Below are 21,038 nucleotides of genomic sequence, written 5' to 3'. Positions count from 1 at the left end.
CTTGGTACCTATCTCCATATCTTGAAATAACAGTGTATTGCTACTCTTCCTTTCCACCATGATAGTTTTACTCTGAAGATAGTTTCTTTTTTTTCTCTTTCTTTTCCTTCCGTGTGTGTGTGTGTGTGTGTGTGTGTGTGTGTGTGTATGTGGTTTTCTTTGTGGAGATCTTTATTGTTTTTTCTCTTCTTAAGAAACCTCTTATGTAAAAAAAGAAAGAGTAGAGACATATGCCCTTGCTTTTTTTTTTTTTTTTTTTTAAGAATCATTCATAAGTAGTTATAGCAAACACTTCTGGTGCTGCATGCATATCTTCTCAGCCCTTACTGCTGTGGAACATACCATCCTGACTTCCACTTGTTAATAAACCTCCATTTCTCTGCATGAAGGCTTTCTTTGGGACCAGTGCTCTCTATACTTATGCCCATTGCAATCCAAAATTACCAGAGCATGAACACTCCACTTCCTAGCAGTAGTCCTTGAATAATGACTGAAGGGAGTGGTATAAATACGCCAGCTCTCTCCTCTCAGGTGATATATTTTGAAGCACATATTCAGCACTGTTTCTCAGAGTTACTCAGTGGGATTAAGCTCCAGTTACCTATAATGGCTGCTTTATTGACTTCCTTCATGTTCCTGTATCATGTTCCCACTTTACTAATTGCGTTTCCTGGGCTCACCTCCTAAATAAGGGACTTGTACTCAAATCCTCTTTCCATGTCCTGCTTCTTGAACAACACAAATTAAGACAATTAGTGCTGAGTATTTCTTATTATATCACATTTTAAGGTACATGATATCTGGTGTCCCACTTTTAGAAGATGCTAAAATTGGTAAGTGGGTGCAGGTGGTATCAGCCTGATCTCTCCATTATAAAATTCCCTTTCCTACCTGTATCAGTCAGAGTTTTCCAGAGAAACAGAAACAATAGTTTAGATAGATGGAGATTTATTATAAGGAAATAGCTCACCTGATCATGGAGGCTGAGAAGTCTCAAGATCTGTAGTCAGCAAGCTGGAGACCCAGGAGAGCAGAGGGTGCAGTTCTACTCCACATCCCAAAGCCTGAGAGTCAGAAGAGCTGATGGCGTAAGTTCCAGTCTGAATGACAGCAGGTATGAGACCCAAGAGCCAATGTCTCAGTTGGAGTCTGAAGCAAGGAAAAAGACCATCTTAGCTCAAAGAGGTAAGGCAGGAGTTCCCTCTTACTTGCAGACAAGTCATCTTTTTGTTCTAATTATGCCTTCAACTGACTGGATGAGGCCCAGTCACATCAGAGAGAGCAGCCTACCTAGTCTACTGATTCAAATGTTAACCTTATCCAGCAAGACCCTCACAGACTCACCCAGTGTAATGTTTAACCAAGTATCTGGGCACCCTGTCACCCATTCAGGTCGAAACACAAAATGACCATCACACTGTCTTTCACCAAATACTTTTAGCAGACACTAATGATTGTTGCCTATCTTAATTACCTCATCAGGTGTTTAAACTGGTGATCTATCTTTCTTTCTTTCTTTCTTTCCTTTTTTAATTTAAATTTTAGGTAGTTAACATAAAGTACAAGATTGGTTTTTGGAGTAGAATTCAATGATTCATCACTTACATAAAACACCCAGTGCTCATCATAACAAGTGCCCTCCTTACTACCCATCAAAAATGGTGATTTTAAAATGTTAACATTCCTTCTGCATTTATCAGTTAAAATTTTATCAGTATAAACTGTTCTTCATCAACTATTTGATTACCTCAAAGTACAGTTTGTATGGAAAGGGTGTGATAAGGATGTCTGGGTGGCTCAGTTGGTTGAATGTCTCCCTTTGGCTCAGGTCATGATCCCAGAGTCCTGGGATCAAGTCCTAAGTCAGGCTCCTTGCTCAGTGGGGAACCTGCTTCTCCCTCTGCCTGCCATTATCTCTCTCTCTCTGACAAATAAGTAAGTAAGTAAGTAAATAAATAAATAAATAAAATCTAAGGGGAAAAAAAAGAAATGGTGCGATAAATGTGTCCTTTTTGATGACTTACTTTTCTAAGTAGTTTTCACTAATATAACCCCAAACTCCTTTTCAGTTGTCTGAATCATTTTCAGTATGGTTATTTCTATCAGATGCTTTATTTATTTTGTCTTCCTAACCAAGGTTCTCCAAGGGCCTTCTGACTCCTTGGAGAGCCTTCTGACGGAGTATCCGCTAGACCCAGTACATGGCAGTCATCCCCGGATCTTCCTTCATCATCAACCTGGGAATTCCCTTTGGGCTGTTTCCTGTGGGGAAACTCCTGTTTTCTGAATGCCATGTCTCCCTTTTTTCATTCAAGGGGAGAATATCTTCCAAATTTCCTTGAGAAAGAGTGTATAATAACTCTAAATTCTAGGTTGGAAATTCTTTTCTTTTGGAATTCTGAAGGTATTGTTCTATTTGCCTTCTAGCTCTCAGTGTTTTTCTTGGTACCCTCAATTCATTTTCATTCCTGATTCTTTGTTTTTGAACTCTCCTTCTCCTTGGAAGCTTACAGGGTCTCCAAACAACAGCGCTATGCTTTGTATGTTCAATTTTTCCGTTGAGCTGGACATTAAGGGAAAGACTCAAGTCCTTCACTTCTGGGATACTTTGTTGAATAATTTCCTTGTTTATTTCTTCCTGTGATATTTTTCTTTCTGAATTCCTAGTATTTGGATGTTGGGTTTCCTGGACTGTTCTTTCTTTTAAAAATTCGATTTCTATTTTGGGGGATTTTTGCTCTGCATTCTGGGAGATATCTTTACCTTTTCTTCCACTCCGGCTATTTTGTGTTAAATTTCCAAGAGCCCCATTTTGGTTCTGAATACTTATGGCATTCCATTTCATTGATAAGTCCTTCAACTTGCAGTTTTAAAATTACTCCTTTAAAAACTATAACAACAAAGCTATTATCACCAAAAAATATAAGCCTTTAATATCAAGAATCCAGGGATTCTTCAAATTTCCTCTCTTGCTATATACATTAAAAATTCTTCACTATGTGAGTCAGTGGTCAAATAAATTCCATATATTTTATTTAATTATTTATTTTTTAAGATTTTATTTATTTGAGAGAGAGAGAGTGACAGAGATAGTGAGAGAGAGCATGAGGGAGGAGGAGAGAGAAAAACGGGCTCCTTGCTGAGCAGGGAGCCCAACATGGGGCTCAATCCTAGGAACCTGGGATCATGACCTGAGCCGAAGGCAGATGCTTAACTGCCTGAGCCACCCAGGCAGTTAAGTTTTCTTTTAGTCTTTAGTTCTTCATTTGTTTTTTTTCCCCCTTTAATTATTTAAGAATCAGGTCATGATGATGTATGGTTTTCCACCATTTGGATTTGGCTGCTTTCATTTATGGTGATTTTACATCTTGCTCTTTCCTCTGCATTCACTGTAAACTGGTAATTGGACCTGAAAGCTTGATTATAATCAGGTTTGATTGTGAGGGGGCATTAATACTACAGGAGACAAAAAATCATCAGGAGGCAAAAAAGCTTCTGATGTTCTTTATTTTCATATTGTTAGCAGCCATAAGTATCATTTTTTTATCCATTATTTCATTAGAAGGTAAAAATGGTGATCTTATGATCTTCTTTCCTTCTTTATTTATTAGCTATATTTCTACAAGGAGAACTTCCTCTCATCAATGTTTTAAAAAGATTTATCTATTTAGAGAGCGCACATGAGAGGCAGAGGGGGAGGGAAAAAGAATCTCAAGTGACTCCATGCTCAGCACAGAGCCTGACACGGGGCTTGATTTCAAGACCCTAAGATCATGACCTAAGCCAAAACCAAGAGTTGGATGCTTAACTGGCTGTGCCACCCAGGTGCCCCTTCATCATTTTTTTCATTACCTGACTTACAGTTACTGCAGAGAAGGCAGGGTAAATGTTTAATTCTTTCTTTTTATTTATCAGTTTTCAAAATAATGAATTGGTTTCCTAGAATCCTCCAAAGATGACAATGAGTCCTTTTTAAATTATCATCCTTATCAAAACATCAACATGTATATTTAAACATATTTTATTTGCATCAATACCTTATAGTTATTATCCCTTTAGTACTCTAATCTAATCGTGCCATCTTTGACATGAGAAAACTTCTTGAAGTTGGCTTCTGAGTCCTTTTGACCTAATTCTATTTTTTTGTTGTTGTTTGTTTAATTCTAGTGTTTTTTGATAATTTCCTTGTTTCTGGTTTGACAAGATGTTACAGGCTCATTCGCATGACTGATGCCTGGAATCATGAATTTGAACTGAGAGTATCAAAGTAAACTCATGATATATTTTAACTCTAAAAATGTCTTTCATTGGAAAAGCTCAGAAATATGGACTGAGAAGCAATAAGCACAACTAAAAGCCCAGATTGTGATGCCTTTATATCATTTCCCTCTAAATATCATTTCCTAGGACTCCTTGGAGAAATGGCTGATTTCAAATGTGGTGTTGTGTTCTCATTTGAACTTCCAAGTTCATTCCTGTTACTGGCAGAATTGAGAATTATAATGCAATTCAGTTCTATATACAGACTTCAAATTGAACATCCTCTAGAAAAAGCTATAGGGAACCACTGACAGTTTACGTGGTCAAGTAAACAAAGTCAGATTTCCATTTTAGAAGTACCACTCTGACAGCAGTTCAAGAACGGTGTGTGACAGGGGTGTGGGCAGCAGCTGCACAGGTGGGAGGATGCCTAGTTAAGGGTATTAGCTGTGATTCATCTTGGATAGAGGGAAGGCCTAATAAAAGACAGTAACAGTGGGGAAATACACAGAGAACTGATTTGCTAGCTATTAAAAAGCAATAGCTTCAGGTCTTAGTGATGGAAGATGGTGTGTGTGTGGGGGGCGTGGGAGAGTGAGATGTGGAGAGTACTGGGTTACAGAGGAGCAGAGCTTCAAACAATTTTTGTGCCAGGGGAAAGCTGTGGAAAAGTCCTTAGAGTAATGGGAGGAGGGCGAGAACTCGTGGAGGAAGCTCCCCCATACCCCAACCATTTTCCTATGAACTAGCTCTGTAATAATTAGGTGGATTTGAAAATGTCCTGCACAGGTAGGCATTCTACCGTGTGGTAACCAGCAGCCCTCCCTAAGTCTAGATTTCAGTCCCCTAAGAATTTCCAGAAAAGTTAATAATATAGGGGTCCTTTAGGCCTACCCGGTGAGAATTACTGGACAGAAATCTCCGGATTTGAAGAGAGGTCTCAAAGTGGGGAAGGAGGCACTTTGCAGATAACCACAGATCCCAGTCGAGATATTAATAATTGATGACCAGGGATGGGGCATTGACTGTTTTTTGAAGTTGTGCGCCGCCAAGCAGAATTTTAAAGGCACCAAGCGGAACGTGTGGCGAATGAGCTGTTCGGCAAATCATTTCTTCCCTTTGCGAGGCTGTAAAAGCCCTTTTTAAATGTGGCTAGGGTGACAAGGATACAGATTGGGTAGACAGGAGACCGGTGGCCAGGCTTATGAAGGAAGAGCCAGAGGGGCAGGAGACTACATCAATGACTTCTCCCAACCAGCATCAGCTGCAAGAGAGCCAAGCACGCCAAGAACCGAGAGCCAAGTACCTCCCTTACCCTTACGCGGCCGGCCTGCGTCTGGGACTCGCTTCCAGCCTCAGCGCCTGCGCGGCACAAGCGGGCGAGCTGGGGAGAGGCCAGGAAACTCCCACGACTATCTTCTCAGGACCCGCCCCTTCCTTAGAATCAAGAGGGAGGAGCGTAGCGCGCGCCCGCACCGAAGCGAGCGCCAAAGCCCCGCCCCCAACTCCGTCCTAAGGTTCGCGCCCGCCGCTTCGCCCCTCCCCACATACCTCTGCTCCAGACCCATTTCGGAGGCGCGACCGACGCGCCACGCAGGAGGCACTAGCACGAGGGCGTGCGTACGTAAGCGCGCGCCGACCCTAGCGCGAGGAGGCCCCGCCTTCCCGACCCGCCCCCGCCGGCCTCTCCTCCTGCTATCCTCCGGGAACTGAGGATCCCGGCATCCGCGCGCACTCTGCGGCTATGGAGGTCCCTGGGAGCCTGTGCAAGAAAGTCAAGCTGAGCAATAATGCTCAGAACTGGGTGAGTCGGGGCAGAAGAGCGAAGGAGGCTCTGGGAGGCTGTGGCTGCTGCTTGTTCCGGAGCCGCTGCTTCCCTCCCGCGTCCTCTGCATCCTCCCTGGAGCTCGGGGATGGTACCCGAGGCCGCGGCACCTCCCAGCTGGGGCGGTGTGTGTGTGTGTGTGGGGGGGTGCCAGACGGGCTGGCGCGGCGGGAGTCTTCGGCTGGCGCAGTGTGCGGTCCGACCCACCTTTTGGGGGAAGAATGACCCCTTCCCCAGCTCCTCGGCTCGGAAGAGACCTGGAAGAAAGTCCTTTGGGAGTGAGCTGGCGGCCGCTGAAGCTTGTACCCCCGATGGGGGATGCTGCTCGCATCCCTTGAAGTGGCCTGAAGGTCTGAAGAGGCGGCGAAGGGGGGCGCATTCGGTGCGTTCTGGGTTTTCTTGGCTCTGCCAGTGCACTTAGCCCAGGTTTGGATCCATCTCCACGTCTTTCCATTTCTGAGTTTCAGTGTGAAGGGAGAGTGCCCAACAATGTGGCCATTCATGAGTTGAGACTGCTCTGAACTGAGGTTCTTTGTGGCTCGGTATTAAATTGGAATGTCTAACAAATAACATGGAGTTTTAAGAACTCGATTTCTGGAGACAGTAAGGTATGGGAGGACTAATGGTTTATAACGTTTAGCAAGAACTGCCAGTTGGATTTGATGGTCAAGTGCTGTGCCCTCAGAAGGTTGCTTCCTTCCTTAATTCTTTGATGATCAACAGACTTAAGATTTTGTAAGTATAGAGCAGATTGCGGTGGGGGAGGGGGAGGCGGTGTCCAACTTTGGAGTCAGGAAAGGAAATGGTTTTTAGATGGGTTTTTATTTCACAATATAATACGATCGTGAGGTTTAATTTTAAATGCAACCTTGCGAATCATCATTACCCTTGATGGGTCGAAGAAAAAAAAGCCATTTCAGGCAAATACTCATTTGAAGTCCTGAATTTACCGTGTCTGTTGTTACCAAGGATTCTCATCTGATTCCGTAATCCTTTTAACCTTATGTGATAAGGAGGGAAAGGAGATAAAAGGTGAATTACGACATTGGAAAGAGCATTGGACTACTGGCATGGTCTCTGGTTCCAGCTTTGCCATTTAGTAGCTGAGTACTCTTGTGGAAAAACACTCTATTTCTTTAAACCTTAGCCGACTTAACAAGGGTGTAATAGTGTGCACTTCACTGGGCTGTTTTGAGCAGTAAAGAAGATAATGAATTTCAAGGTTCAGTGAAACCACTACCATGTAACTTAGTATTGCTCCTGTACGTTGAAGTATTTCCTAGTTAGGAAAATAAGGTTGACTGAATTAGGGTATTTACAGGTAATTTCAGTTACACCATCCATAATTTATCTATTAACTTCTGCCAAATAGATGTGTGTTCTTTGTAGAGACCTGTGCTGCTCATGGAGAAGATGAAAAATGAGGGGCTCCATGCCTGCCTTCCAGTTGCTGATGGCCTGGTTGGGCTTGTAAGTGGCATTTGCCAAGTAATGAATATATCAGACCACAGTGAGTGGTGTAAGACGTTTTATTGCAATTTAGAGCAGAGAGGAGTTTATCCTGGGTGTTTGGGGAGGGTTTATGGAGGAGAAATGTACTCAGATTTGTGAGTCAGAGAGGTGCTGAATGAATAAGGGCTGGGAATAAGAATTAATATTATTTTTACTCTGGGAACAATGAAGAAACCTGTTTTAACAACTCTGGAGAATTTTTTTTTAAAGATTATTTATTTATTTATTTGAGAGAGGGAGGGAGAGCTTAAGGAAGAGCCAGTGGGGTGGGAGGGGCAGAGGGAGAGAATCTGCAAGCAGACTTCCTGCTGAGCATGCAGCCCTGCTGTAGGGCTCAACGTCCGGACACTGAGATCATGACCTTGACTGAAACCAAGAGTTGAACGCTTAACTGACTAAGCCACCCAGGCACCCGTCCTCTGGGGAATTTTTATTGAGGAGTGGAGATAAGTTTGAATGGGGAGGGCTCTAGGTTGTGCAGTTGTTAATGTTTGGTTGCTGAATTAAGACTTGATTCCGTGGGAGCTTTTTGAGGAGGCTAGAATTTTTCATTTTATGGGACTTAGAAGTCTTCTTGCCCCAATAGAGAACATTCCTCGTATTTCCCTTTCACATACTTAAGTCAACTGATAGGCAGTAGTGTGACAAGCCATATACCTTTAAACTTTCCATCACATGATGGAGTTGGATTTCCAGGAAGACTGGGCTACTGAGGAAATCAAATACTTTTGAGCCCAGATGTGAAAGTCCTGGAGAACAGACAGGGTTATAGTGAGGTTTCAGTGAATTAATATATTTGAAGTATGCCTGGTGCACAAGCACTATTTAAGTTGTTCTTGGTATGAATTCACCCAGTGTGAGGGTACAAAGGGCTAGGCTAAGGTGGTAGTGGGAATAGCGGAATAGGTGCGTTAAAAACATTCAAAGGAGAGTAAGAAGAAGCTAATTAGAATTAGGGGATGAAAGAGGGAGGTGGGTTAAAAGTTGATCCTGAGGTTTTAATCCTGGGACATTCGGAGAAAGGTGGTGACATGCTGGGAAATGGGGAAGTAGGTTGGGGGCTGGGGTAACGGTGATAATAGTTAAACATGGGAGGAGAGTTTACTCTGTGCCCAGTACAGTCTGAAATGTTTTATCTAAATTAACTTAATGAGTTTTTGCAACATTTCTGAAGTGGGTGTCATGAGAGATAGTCCTTTAAAGCTGCCTGGGCTCAGATCTGGGCTCCACTATTTACTAACCGTGTAACCTTTTGGCTAGTCACTTAATTTCTCTGTGCTTCCATTTGCTCGTCTATAAAATGGAAATGCTAGTCTCACTGACGTATTGTGAAGATTGAAAGGAGCTAATATATAAAAATGCTTAGAACTGTCTGGCATATATAAGTGTTGTGTGTGGTTCTTAGTTTTGTTTTTTTTTCTTTTTTTTACAGTTACCCTCTTCATTACAATTAGTATTTCCACATTATAGATGAAGAAACTGAGGCCCAGAGAGGTCATAGAGTTGTTAGTGGTGGACCCAGTTTTCAGCATGCTGAGTGTGAGGTTCAGCTTTAGTAGATAGGCTATCCAGTAGAAATATAAGGGGAGCCACGTAAATAGTTGAAAATTTTCTAGAGGGCCCATTACAGAAAGTACAAAGAAACAGGTTGAAATAAATTTTAATAGTGTATTTTATTTACCCCAACATATCTAAAACAGTCACTTCAGTATAAATTAACTTTAATACTACCGTAATGAATATAAAACTAAGATATTTTACTTAAGTGCGTATTTTACATGTACACATCTCATTTCAGACCAGCCTCATTTCAAATACTCAGTAGAGACATGTGGACAGCACAGCGATAGGGATTAAATTAGGTTAAAGTTGGAAATAAAGATTTGATGGTTAAATTTGAGTTAGAGAATATAGAGGAAAAAAGAGATTAAGTCTTAAGCTTTGGGTAGTATCTTCTGTGAAGGAGTTGGTAAAAGAAGTGGATTCATGAGAGATAGGCAAAGACGTGGGAAAATGTAATGTTGTGGGATTGGGGAGATACTTCCATACATCTGCAAGAATGGGAAAGAGAACTCAGGAGTGAACTTGCCTCAGTCTGACAATCCGATGTAATGAATACCATTCTCCATCTCACAGAGCCTTTTTCCATTGGGATCAGCTTTTATCTGACCTTGGAAGTGTGTTAGCTGGGCTGAGGGAAACGTGGGGCACTCAGTTCAGGCCCAAGTGTTATTCACCCATTCGGTAGAATCATGTTGGGTTGCGTAGACCTACCTTACAGTGGAGTTGGAGCCTACTCTCCGCAGAGTGATCTGACTTTCAGAAGCACATACTTTCTCACTCTGGTTTGCCTTTTCATTCCCCTCTCTTCCACCACTCCCTGAATTTCCATAGCTCCCTATCTCCACCCCCAACTTTCCTTCTGTACCTTCCATCCTCCTGATTTTACACAAGCCCTTTCCTTCTGCCTGGGATGCCTGTTTATTACCTTTATCAATTACTAAAATCTTCAGAGCTGGGCTGCTTCACTGTATGGTGCGGCCCTTCCATGTGCACACATTGCCGAACTGTTTGTGCACCCCTGTGTTATGTTGCATGGTGCTATTACCACGTATTATGTAGGGAGATTTCATTGCAGATGTTCTGTGTCTCCGCTCCGCTCATATAGCAACATGGGGATAGGAGTGTGGTACAGAGTCAGCTTGGGTGCTTCAGATACTAAAAGCCTAGATAACAGTAATATCTGCACAGCTTAAGTTAGAGAATAAGCTCTGTATGTATAGGATTCACATGACAGTTTTGTCACTTACCACCTGTGTGATCTTGGGGACATTACCTAATACCTCTGGGCCTCACTATCCTCAAAGGTAATAACATGGATAATAAAACGTAGCTTATAGTGGCGGCAATAGTGCATACCTCCTAGAGTTGTAGTAAGGTTTAAATAAGTCAATATATGTGGAGCACGGTGGTGGCATCTGGCACATGAGCACTATTTATGGTGTGCTTGTTATTATTTTTTAATCAAATATTTAACACCAGCTTTGTGCAAGCCTTTATTCAGGTGCTGGGGATGCAGTGGTAAGAAGACAGAGTCCTACCTACTGTCATGGTTGTCGCATTTTCTCCGGGACAGAGTTAATTAAAAGGCAAACAAATGAATAAGATAATTTTCCCTTTTACCAGTTCTACCTTTTTGAGCAATTTGTCCCTTATACCACTAGGTGCCTTTTACAAAAGGCTGGTAGCCCATTCTGGATTTTGGGGAAGACCGAGGTGGCACAAAAAAGAAACAAGCATGCGGAAATGGAACACACAGCTGATGAAAAGCTGAGGAAGAGGCCAGTGTATTCATTCTAAACAACATTGGCCTGACTGTGGTCAGGGGCAGGTATTGGTCTTCCTACTGGACGCCAGGGAGATGCTGCTGGAAAAAATGCCTGAAGCTGGACCTCTGCTAAGAATGGACTCTTAATGTTGACTAAGAGTAACAAGAATGATAGCAAGGTCTGGGTCTGTGTCTAATCCAATAGTTGCTAGCCACCTGTGGCAACTTAAATTGAGTTACAGTTAAGTGAAATGAAAAATTCTTTTCCTTCTCTGCACCAGCCACATTTCATGTGCTACACTGCCGTATGTATCTAGTGGCCAGTGTATTGGACAGTGCAGTCTAGAACATTTTCATGGTCTCAGAACGTTGTCTTGGACAGGGCATCTCTAGATAGTACCATTGGGATGGCTGTCAACACTTTTTTCTACTCTCTGTTTATGTAATTCATTTTTACTTTCTTTCAGGGCAAGGAAATTTTGAGAGATAGTGGCTTCTTTGGAATCATGCTTCTGGTGATTCTGCAGCCCTGACTTCTGACAGGGTACCAGCAGTGTTGGCCTTCCCTTAGCAGAGTTGTGTCTCTGAATGTGAATTGTGAAGTAAGCTTTGCCTGGTTCTGTTACATTGAGTTTTGAGGGGTAGTTCTCTGCTTCAATGGTTCTCAACCAGATACAATTTTGCCACTCCCAGTGGGGTGTTTGCAATGTCTGGAGACATTTTTGATTGTTAGGTGTGCGCACGCACGCACTGCGGGGCTTCTGACATCTGTTAGCTAGAGGCCAGGGATGCAGCTAAACGTCCCACGGTCCACAGGACAGCTGAGAGTCATCTGGTTCAAAAAGTCATTAATGCTGAAATTGAGACACACTGTTTTATTCTTTGCTTTGAGTAAGAAAAAGGAAAAAAACGGCATAACTGTGAAATGCCAGATTAGTAATTTAAAGTAAAATCTAGTTGGTAATACCATTTTCTTACCCACCAGCCTGGAAGTTACCATCTTTTGCTCTGTGGCAGATCAATTATTTAGAGCATACCAGTGACAAAACAGTCAGAGTCCAACCCTGAATCGTTTTGAAAGCAAGTTACTAAGTAATTGAAGCGAAGAGAATAATTTGTCTTTTTGGTATTTACCTAAATGGGAATTATTTCTGTGAAATACCATTTTAAGGATAAAGTTCCTTACCAAGCGAGTTTTAACTGAATAAGAATAGTGGGAATAGTAGACAGTATCTGTAGAAGTCCAGTTTCTAATTTTTAGATGAATGCAGCTATTCTGTCTCTTCTTTCGAGTTTCTTTGATGCTTGCATACCTTCCCTGTGTGTCTCTCTCTCATATGTTTAAGTGTACAGTTCGTTGTTTTTTTAGTATATTCATAGAGTTGTACCACCATCCAATATCTAATTTCAGAACGTTTTCATTGTCCCCAGATGAAATCCCGTACCCATGAGCAGTCATTCCCCTTCCTACCCCTTCCTCCTCTGTAGCCCCTGACAACCAGTAACTACTTTCTGTCTCTGGATGTCCCTGATCCACCCTTTCCTATAAATGGAATCCTACAATGTACTGCCTACTGTGTCTGGCTTCTTTCACTGGTTGGATAATATTCCATTTTATGGATATATGCCACACATTGTTTATCCATTCAGCAGTTGATGGACGTTTGAGTTGTTTCTCTTCTTTGGCTGTTACGGGTAATGTTGCCGTGAGCATTCGTGCACACGTTTTTGTGTGTACTCTCAAGTTCAGCTTCCGAGATACAGGTTACTGAATTTTTGGCTCCCCAGCTTCTGATGTGCAGTCACCCTGGTGGGAGGCGCAGGGGTCTGTCATGGTGTAATGATTTCTTTATCTGTGTATAGTTTGTCTCTTTTCCTGAAATGTTTTTGTTTTATTTTATCCCCAGTCCCTAAAAGGGCTCAATCACCAAATAGTCTTAGATTCGTTTCTGACTTCTAGGAATCTCTTAGAGCTGGGCTTTCCACCTGGAGGTCGTCCAGGGGCCCTTCCATTAAAGGTATTGACGTTTTAAAATCTCCATTAAATATTTAAATGTTACTCAATCTTTAAAACAGACCTGTGGGAGAGCCCTCGTGTATATGCAGAATCCATGCATGATAGTTGACGGCAATCGGATAAGCCTGCCAGGAACTTAGTTTGGATTCGGGAGGTCAAGGGTGGAGCCTGAGATTCACTTACAGACCAGAAGCATCATTCCGGCCTTGCTGTGCAACGTGGTCTGCAGTAGCAAGGTTTTAAGTATAGCATTTTCAGATTTTCTCAGCCTCCAGGAGTGTACAATCTTCACTTTTGCTGTTCGTTTTTAGCTTGTTTATTTATTTATTTTTTTTTTAAGATTTTAGTTATTTATTTGACAGAGAGACAGCCAGTGAGAGAGGGAACACAAGCAGGGGGAGTGGGAGAGGAAGAAGCAGGCTCATAGCAGAAGAGCCTGATGTGGGACTCGATCCCAGAACACTGGGATTACGCCCTGAGCCGAAGGCAGACGCTTAACGACTGTGCCACCCAGGCGCCCCGTTTTTAGCTTGTTAAGGTTCAAAAGATTAACTTCAATTATCAGTAACTGAGCGAAGTGTGAAGTAAAGGCTGCTTGTCCTTGTATGTTCGAGATCGTCTCTTCAGCTTACTCACATCATACTCTGCCATCTCTCCGTAGTCTTGAGACATACAAGGAACATGCCTGTTACCATTTCAGAGATTCCCTTTGTAGGAACACAGTTGAGCAGTCAGTTTAAGGTGGGTGGTGGGGTGGGTGATGGATGTTGAGTCCACAGTTAGGCTTCATATTTGGTATATATTCTGTGCTTTTACAGATTTCACTTAAAAAGGCAGCGTTGTTCATCAGATCATAGTAAACTCCCAAGGCATACACTTCTTTAAATGACATCATAGGAGAAGTTAATTTGTCCCAGAGGGAAGTGCCCACGTGGAAATTAAGATGGGTCAAATAAGGCGCACAGGGCCACTTGTGTGCGTCATGACAGAAGTTTGTAGAACGTGTAAAAAATTTGCACCACAGATATCAGAGGCCTCGTGATGTTAGCCTAGTAATGGGATTGATGGTTGTTTAGCCCGAAGTGTAGAAAGTGAGTAAATTCTCTTGAATTGTCCCACTTCTGCTAGACTTAAGATTTCTGAATGTCTGTCATCATTTCATTTGCAAGTTATGCAGAGAAAACAAATCCTGCTTTAAAATAAATGCCTTAGATCTAACTTTTACTGAGCACTGACTAGGCGCAAAGGAAGAGGTTGGTGCTGGGGAAAATAGAGCTATAACTCACGTGCTTGACCTACCCTCCCAGGGAAGTCAAACTAAACATACATAGAAAGACGGCTGAAAGTATAAAACAGTCCCTAAATAACAAATCATGTAGACAGTAAATATATAGGGACTGCCGGGATGTACATACCAAGACACATAAATATTTCTACAAACCACCCAGACTATAAGGAAAGAAACAGTAAGCCTGATTTCTCCGTCATGTGGAGAGAAGTTAGGCCATTGAAGACGGAGAGTAGGAATGTAGAATGAGAAGGAAATAACTCACTCAGCCCTTAGTGACTCACTAATGTCCTTTCTTTTGGGCGGAATTATAGGAAGGATTTGGCTAGTGTGGGTGGAAAAGAAGGGAAGAGGGACAGAAAGAAGATCGCTTGTGGAAGTGGCCTTTAGATTGTCAGTAAAATTCAGGGGTAATCCTACCACCTTGCCACTCCAGTAGTTTCAAAAAATGCTCTTTGATTTACTCTGAGAAACTGGGAGGTAGGAGGTTGTGGCAAATCTTTTTTTTTTAAGATTGTTTTTTAATATGAAAAATCTCAAACATTCATAACAGTAAGCCTCCTTAGATTGCCATATCTGCTGCCAGAAGGTTTTTAAAGGTAGGACTCAAGGAACCCCAAGGTAGCGTTCCTTTCTAGTGGTTAAAACAGACAACCTCTGCTTATCTTGTATTTTCTCCAAACCACATCTTCAGCTGTTTATAGCTTCTCAGATAATTTTATACGTTCTACTCAATTTAAAAAGAAAAACAGGAGATACTTTACAGGGCCAGAATGAATTAAAATTCACTAGATACATGTTTCTTCTTGCCCCAAAGCAAAATAACTTGGAATAAACCCCAAAGCAAAATGACCCAGTCAAACAGGTTCTGCCAGTGTAGGCACCCTCCTTGAAACCACCCCTCAACCCCCCTTCCTTCAGATTCTGTTCTTCTCCCCAGGCAGCTGGGCTGGGAGCTGAAACTAGTGACTGATGGGAAGTGGAACCTTGTTTTTGTTTAAGATCTTGGAAATGGTAGAGCTGGAAAGTAATGTTTGCTTCATTATTTCACTGAAAAAAAATAGGTAGGGAGACCCATATTATAATTTTTCAAAAGTAATTATTGAACACGTAGAGCATAATTTTATTGGAAATGCATTTGTTAATGAGATGATTAGTGGGGGACTGCTACAGCTTTTGTGGTGTGCCTATTAAAAGAATTGTCAGATTGTCCCTTTGGCCCCAGAGGATTTTCTGCATTGAGCTATAGTAGGGCTCAGAACGGTGGAGATGCTTTGTCTTGGACACTAGGAGGATCACGGAGGGGGAGGTGGGAAAGGAGATCCCCCACCTCGGGCAGACCAGTTTTAGAAAGGAGGACCATCTGGAAGTTGAAGAGCGGGATAGAAATATTCTTTTACAAAGTTCGTACTTCTTTTTTTTTTTTTTTTAAAGATTTTATTTATTTATACGACAGAGATAGAGACAGCCAGCGAGAGAGGGAACACAAGCAGGGGGAGCGGGAGAGGAAGAAGCAGGCTCCCAGCAGAGGAGCCTGATGTGGGACTCGATCCCATAACGCCGGGATCACGCCCTGAGCCGAAGGCAGAGGCTTAACCGCTGTGCCACCCAGGCGCCCCTCAAAGTTCGTACTTCTAAAACAAAAACCAACCCCACCCCCACCCCATAGTTCGTGCTTCTATACTGCAAGGCTGTTGATACCCCGTTTTGAAGACTTTGGGCCAGGCTACAGCTCCGGTTGGATCCACTGCGACTGTTCCTGCTTCATTCTGTGTCCCTGCTGTGGCTGTGGGAAACGCTGTCCTGGTGACGGGTTTCGCTTTGAATTGATGATTATTGGCTTCACGTGAGTGGTTAGGGCTGCTCAGCAACCATTCTGGATTTCCCTTGTCACTTTTTCATTCTTGCTTGTGCTCAGTCTGCGCTCTGTCTGGAGGCACTCCCCCCCAGAAGTCATCACAGGTCTTAAGTGTCCTTGTTCCTCTGAAGCCTCGCCTGGCCACCCTGTCTGAACATCCCTTCTCTGAAATTTCTTCACAATTTTGCTTTATTTACTGTTTCTTTTTGATACTTACTCCTGCCTAACTTGTATGATTTACTTACTTATCTTCCCCCATCTCTCCCATTAGTCCAGTGGCTTTTATGAGCTTGCATCATAATCTATTGGAGGGCTTTAAAATACACTGTTGGGCCCCACCCCGGAGTTTCTGATTCCCTTGGCCTGGGGGCAGGACCTGACCGTTTGCATTTCTAACAGTTCAGGGGAGATGCAGAAGCTGCTCGCTAAGGGCCACACCTGGAGAACCACTGCACTAGGAGTGAGGGCTAGATAAGTCCCATGAGGACGGTGATCTTTATTGGTACTGTTCATTCCTGTTTTATCAGCACCTAGAAGAATGTGAGGCATGTAATATGCGTTCAGTAAGTAGTTTTGAATGAATGTTGAATAAAACTGTCTTGAAAAGTAAGAGCTATAAGCGGTATCAAATATAAACACCCTATCAAAAAAATGCTGTCACATAGCTGTTTTATAAAGACGTGCTGCTAAAAAGAACCTAAATTAGGGGCGCCTGGGTGGCTCAGTCGGTTAGGCGTGGGGCTCTTGATTTTGGCTCAGGTCATAATCTAGGGGTTGTGGGATCGAGCCCCACGTGGGGCTTGGTGCTCAGCTGGGAGTCCGCTTGAGATTCTCTCTCCCTCTGCACCCCCCCACTCATGTGCACGTGTACACGCTCGCTCTCAATAAATAAATAAATATAAAAAAAGAAGAACCTAAATTATGTTTTCGTCCCATAGGAAGAGAAAATAGAGACTCTAATTTTTTTTTGTTTTGTGTAGAAAACAGCTTTATTGAGATATAATTTGCATATCATTCAATTTAGCTACTTAAAGTGTATGGTTAAACGGTTTTTAGTACATTTACAGAGTTGTGCAACTGTCATCACAAACAATTTTAGAGTATTTTTATCACCCCCAAAAGATCCCTGTACCCATTAGAAGTTATTCCCCTGCCCCCCAATGTCCCAGCCTGAGGCAATCACTAATCTGCTCTCTGTCTCTATAGATTTTCCTATTTTGGACAGTTCACATAAATGGAATTATACCATATGTGGTCTTTGTGATTGGCTTCTTTCACCTAGCTTAATGTTTTTAATGTTTTTTAGGGTCATCCAAGTTGTAACATGTTTGAGTGCTTCATTCCTTTTTATTGACATATAATATTCCATTGAATGGATATATATATATTTATATATATATGGATATATATTTATATATATATGGATATATATATAAATTTTAAAATATTTTGTCTGATTATCAGTTGATGGACAATTGGATGGTTTCCACTTTTTGGCTTTTATGAATAATGCTGCTATGAACTTAGGTGTATATGTTTTGTGTGGATGTGTTTTCATTTCTTATAAGTAAATATCTAGGAGTTTTAATTATTTGATCACATGGTAACTGTATATTTAACATTTTGCAGAAGTACTGTTTTCCAAAGTGGCTGTACTATTTTGCATTTTCACCAACAAATGTATGAGGATTCTAAATTCTCAGTATTCTCACTAGCACTTGTTACTGTCTTCTTGATTACCGCCATTCTAGTGGGTTGTAGAGGTATCTCCCTGTGGCTTTGATTTGATGTGCCCTTTTCTGATGGCTAAGGATATAAATTTTTTTTTTGTTTTTTGCGTGAGAGAGTGGGGGGCCAGTGGGGGAAGAGAATCCCAAGCAGGCTCCATGCCCAGTGGTGTTCAGTATCACAACCCTGAGATCATGAGCTGAGCTGAAATCAAGGGTCAGATGCTCAACTGATTGAGCCACCCAGGTGCCCCTGAACATCTTTAATCTGCCTATTCTGTCATCTGTATTTTTTCTTTGGAGAAATGGCTCTTCAGATTCTTTGAGTCCTGTGTAAATTAATGCTATTTTTGTTTAAGAAGAGAATTTGGAAGTGGGGCCTGGGTGGCTCAGTCGTTAAGCATCTGCCTTCGGCTCAGGGCGTGATCCCGGCGTTATGGGATCGGGCCCCACATCAGGCTCCTCCACTGTGAGCCTGCTTCTTCCTCTCCCACTCCCCCTGCTTGTGTTCCCTCTCTCGCTGTCTCTCTGTCAAATAAATAAATAAAATCTTAAAAAAAAAAAAAGAATTTGGAAGAAAAATTGCATTCCACTTTTTTTGTGGAATAACCACAAATCAGCAGTGCATCTGCTTTTTTCCATCATGCATTTCATGATACCTGCAGACCTTCCACACTTGGTTCTGGAGTCTGCTTAGATGCTGCCTTCTTAGAGGCCTTTGTTGATCATCCTGGCTGAAGAGGCACTCATCCCTGATCCTTCTTTCCAGTCTTACCCTGTTTTATTTTCTACAATGCACTTGTCACTCTCTGATATTACAATAAGTTTTATTGCTTTGTCTTTCCCAGTGGAATGTAAGCTCAGTGAGGTGGGGACCCTGTTCACTTGGTGAGGCCCTACTGCTAGGGCCTCAGTACATACTGCTTGAATGAATGATTAAGTGAGTGGAAGACTGGGCTCGGGAGTCCACCATTCCCTTGTTACGGGAACTTGGGCAAGCCCTTTAACTTTTTCAGGTTTAACATCTTCATTTGTAAAACCGCAGAGGTAAGAGTCTTTGCATTCCTGGGTGGCTCTGAGGGTTAAATTCATTGGTGTATGTAAAGCACCAAAGGCCATACCAGGTACTATAAAGAAAAGAAAGCTGTTAGTTTTAATCTTTTTTTTTTTTGCTTTTGGCATGTTACATAGAATAGTGACAGCAAGGAATATGTGTTTACTTTTTTTTTTTTTTAAAGATTTTATTTATTTATTTGACAGAGATAGAGACAGCCAGCGAGAGAAGGAACACAAGCAGGGGGAGTGGGAGAGGAAGAAGCAGGCTGATAGGGGAAGAGCCTGATGTGGGGCTCCATCCCATAACGCTGGGATCACGCCCTGAGCCGAAGGCCGACGCTCAACTGCTGTGCCACCCAGGCGCCCCATGTGTTTACTTTTTAAAGGACTCAGGTGAACCAGAATTTTGCTTCTTTTTTCCAGGGGATGCAGAGAGCAACTAATGTCACCTATCAGGCTCATCATGTCAGCAGGAACAAGAGAGGTCAGGTCGTGGGGACCAGAGGTGGTTTTCGTGGTTGCACAGTTTGGCTAACAGGTATGGTCTAGAGAAATAAATCAATTTCAAAAGCAGTGTTTATAGATAGTCTGGAACCAGGATATAGTATATTTATGTAAATTTTGAGCTGTTTTTTTTGGCTCTTTGCATTATTATATAAATTTTGTAATTGATTTAACCAGTTCCTCCAAAATCTGGCTGGGATTTAGTTTGGGATTACATTGTATCTAAAGGTCAGTTTTGGGGAAAATTGATCTTTAAAATATTGGGTAATCCTTTTCTTGAACATGGTTTATGCCATTGATCTTATCACTAGTGATGCTTATAAATACTGTTTATCAGATTTTTTGGTGCTTGTTTTATGATCTTATCAGTTTTCATAAATGTATATTTGAAAAGGACATCTATTCCCTGATATTTGCAATGTTCTATATATGTTCATTAGATCAAGCTTGTTAATTATGTTGTCAAATCTTCTGTAGCCTTGGTTGATTTTTTTTTTTTTTTTGGACAATATTGTTGGAAACAGAAGTAAAGATTTCTTTCTTTATCTTGCAGTTTAGTAGCTTAACCAGGATCCGTCAAGCTATTGAGTGGTTTGCCATTTTCCTGGAATGCAGTTTGCTTTTTCTCAGATTTTTATTTCAGATAAACTTTCTTTTATATTTTTACATTGGTTGGTGTACTAGTTTCCCAGGGCTGCTGTAATGAATTATTTCAAACAATGGGGTGGCTTCAAACAGCAGAAATTTATTCTCTGACAGTTCTGGAGGCTGGGAGTCTGAAATGAAGGTTTTGGTGGGGTTAGTTCCTTCTGTAAGCTCTGAGGGAGATTCTGCTCCAGGCTGCTCTCCTGGCTTCTGGAAGTTGTTGGCGGTCCTGGGTGCTCCTTGGTTTGTAGATGTCGTGCTCCAGTCCCTGCTTTCATCCTCACGTGGCCTGGTAGTGCCACCAGTCGCTGGATTTAGTGCCCTTCCTAGTACTATAGGACCTCATTTCAATTGAGCTAATTACATCCACAAAGAGCCTGTTTCCAACTGAACCCACATTCTGAGGCCCCTGGGGGTGGGGGTGGGGGACTATTCAGTCCAGTACATTTGGTTTCTTTTCTTCAGTGTACTAATTTTCCTTATCTAGTTTTGGATTATCTCTCTTGTAATTGTGTATTAATTTTCTCCAACTGCTTTAATTTCGTTGCCTTTTTGTCTGTGTTCACTGTAAACATCTCAGTGCAACTTCCTATGTCAGTAATTAAATTTTCAGTAGTCTCTCTTCTTACTTTGTTTCAAATTAAATATATATAAAATGAATATGTATATATATATATGCATGTATGTATAAATAGGTACTTTTATTATTTAGGTTGTTTTGTATAAAAAGTCTAAGAGTTTGGAGTTCAGGGGTTTTTTCCCCCTCATACTTAGTGCTCAGCACTTTTAACTGTGGTTAAAAACAACAAAAAAACCCAGAAACCCTTGCCTCCATCTGTTTGTTCAGTTACTGTTGCTGTGTAACAAAGCACCTAAAATCTAGTGGCATAAAACAACCATTTTAATTTGCTTACCGTGTCGTGGGTGAGGAATTCACGAGGGCTCAGCTGGGCGGTGTTCCCTGATGTCTGAAGGCTCACCTGGCTGGAGTCGGTGATCCCTAACTCACTTGACACTG

General features: G+C 42.0%; 1 protein-coding gene and 1 long non-coding RNA gene across 2 annotated transcripts in view; one reads left to right on the top strand and one right to left on the bottom strand.

Annotated features, from left to right (window-relative positions):
- Positions 1–5,858, bottom strand: part of LOC148109044 (uncharacterized) — a 63,279-nt gene extending 57,421 nt beyond the window's left edge. Inside the window, exons 1-2 of the long non-coding RNA XR_015726452.1 lie at positions 5,812–5,858; positions 971–1,149 (exon numbers count right to left, since the gene is read on the bottom strand). This is a non-coding gene — a long non-coding RNA (uncharacterized LOC148109044). The remainder of the gene's footprint in view (positions 1–970; positions 1,150–5,811) is intronic.
- PAPSS1 (3'-phosphoadenosine 5'-phosphosulfate synthase 1) overlaps positions 5,832–21,038 on the top strand; it is a 95,687-nt gene continuing 80,480 nt past the window's right edge. The window contains exons 1-2 of the mRNA XM_045799211.2: positions 5,832–6,064; positions 19,295–19,409. Coding sequence (XP_045655167.1) covers positions 6,005–6,064; positions 19,295–19,409 — 175 coding nt within the window. The 5' untranslated portion in view covers positions 5,832–6,004. The remainder of the gene's footprint in view (positions 6,065–19,294; positions 19,410–21,038) is intronic.

Source organism: Ursus americanus, chromosome 13 (assembly GCF_024610735.1).
Source record: "Ursus americanus isolate L20-20 chromosome 13, mUrsAme1.1.p, whole genome shotgun sequence".
In the NCBI taxonomy this organism is placed as follows: Eukaryota; Metazoa; Chordata; class Mammalia; order Carnivora; family Ursidae; genus Ursus; species Ursus americanus.
This window is presented reverse-complemented; position numbering and strand designations above follow the sequence as displayed.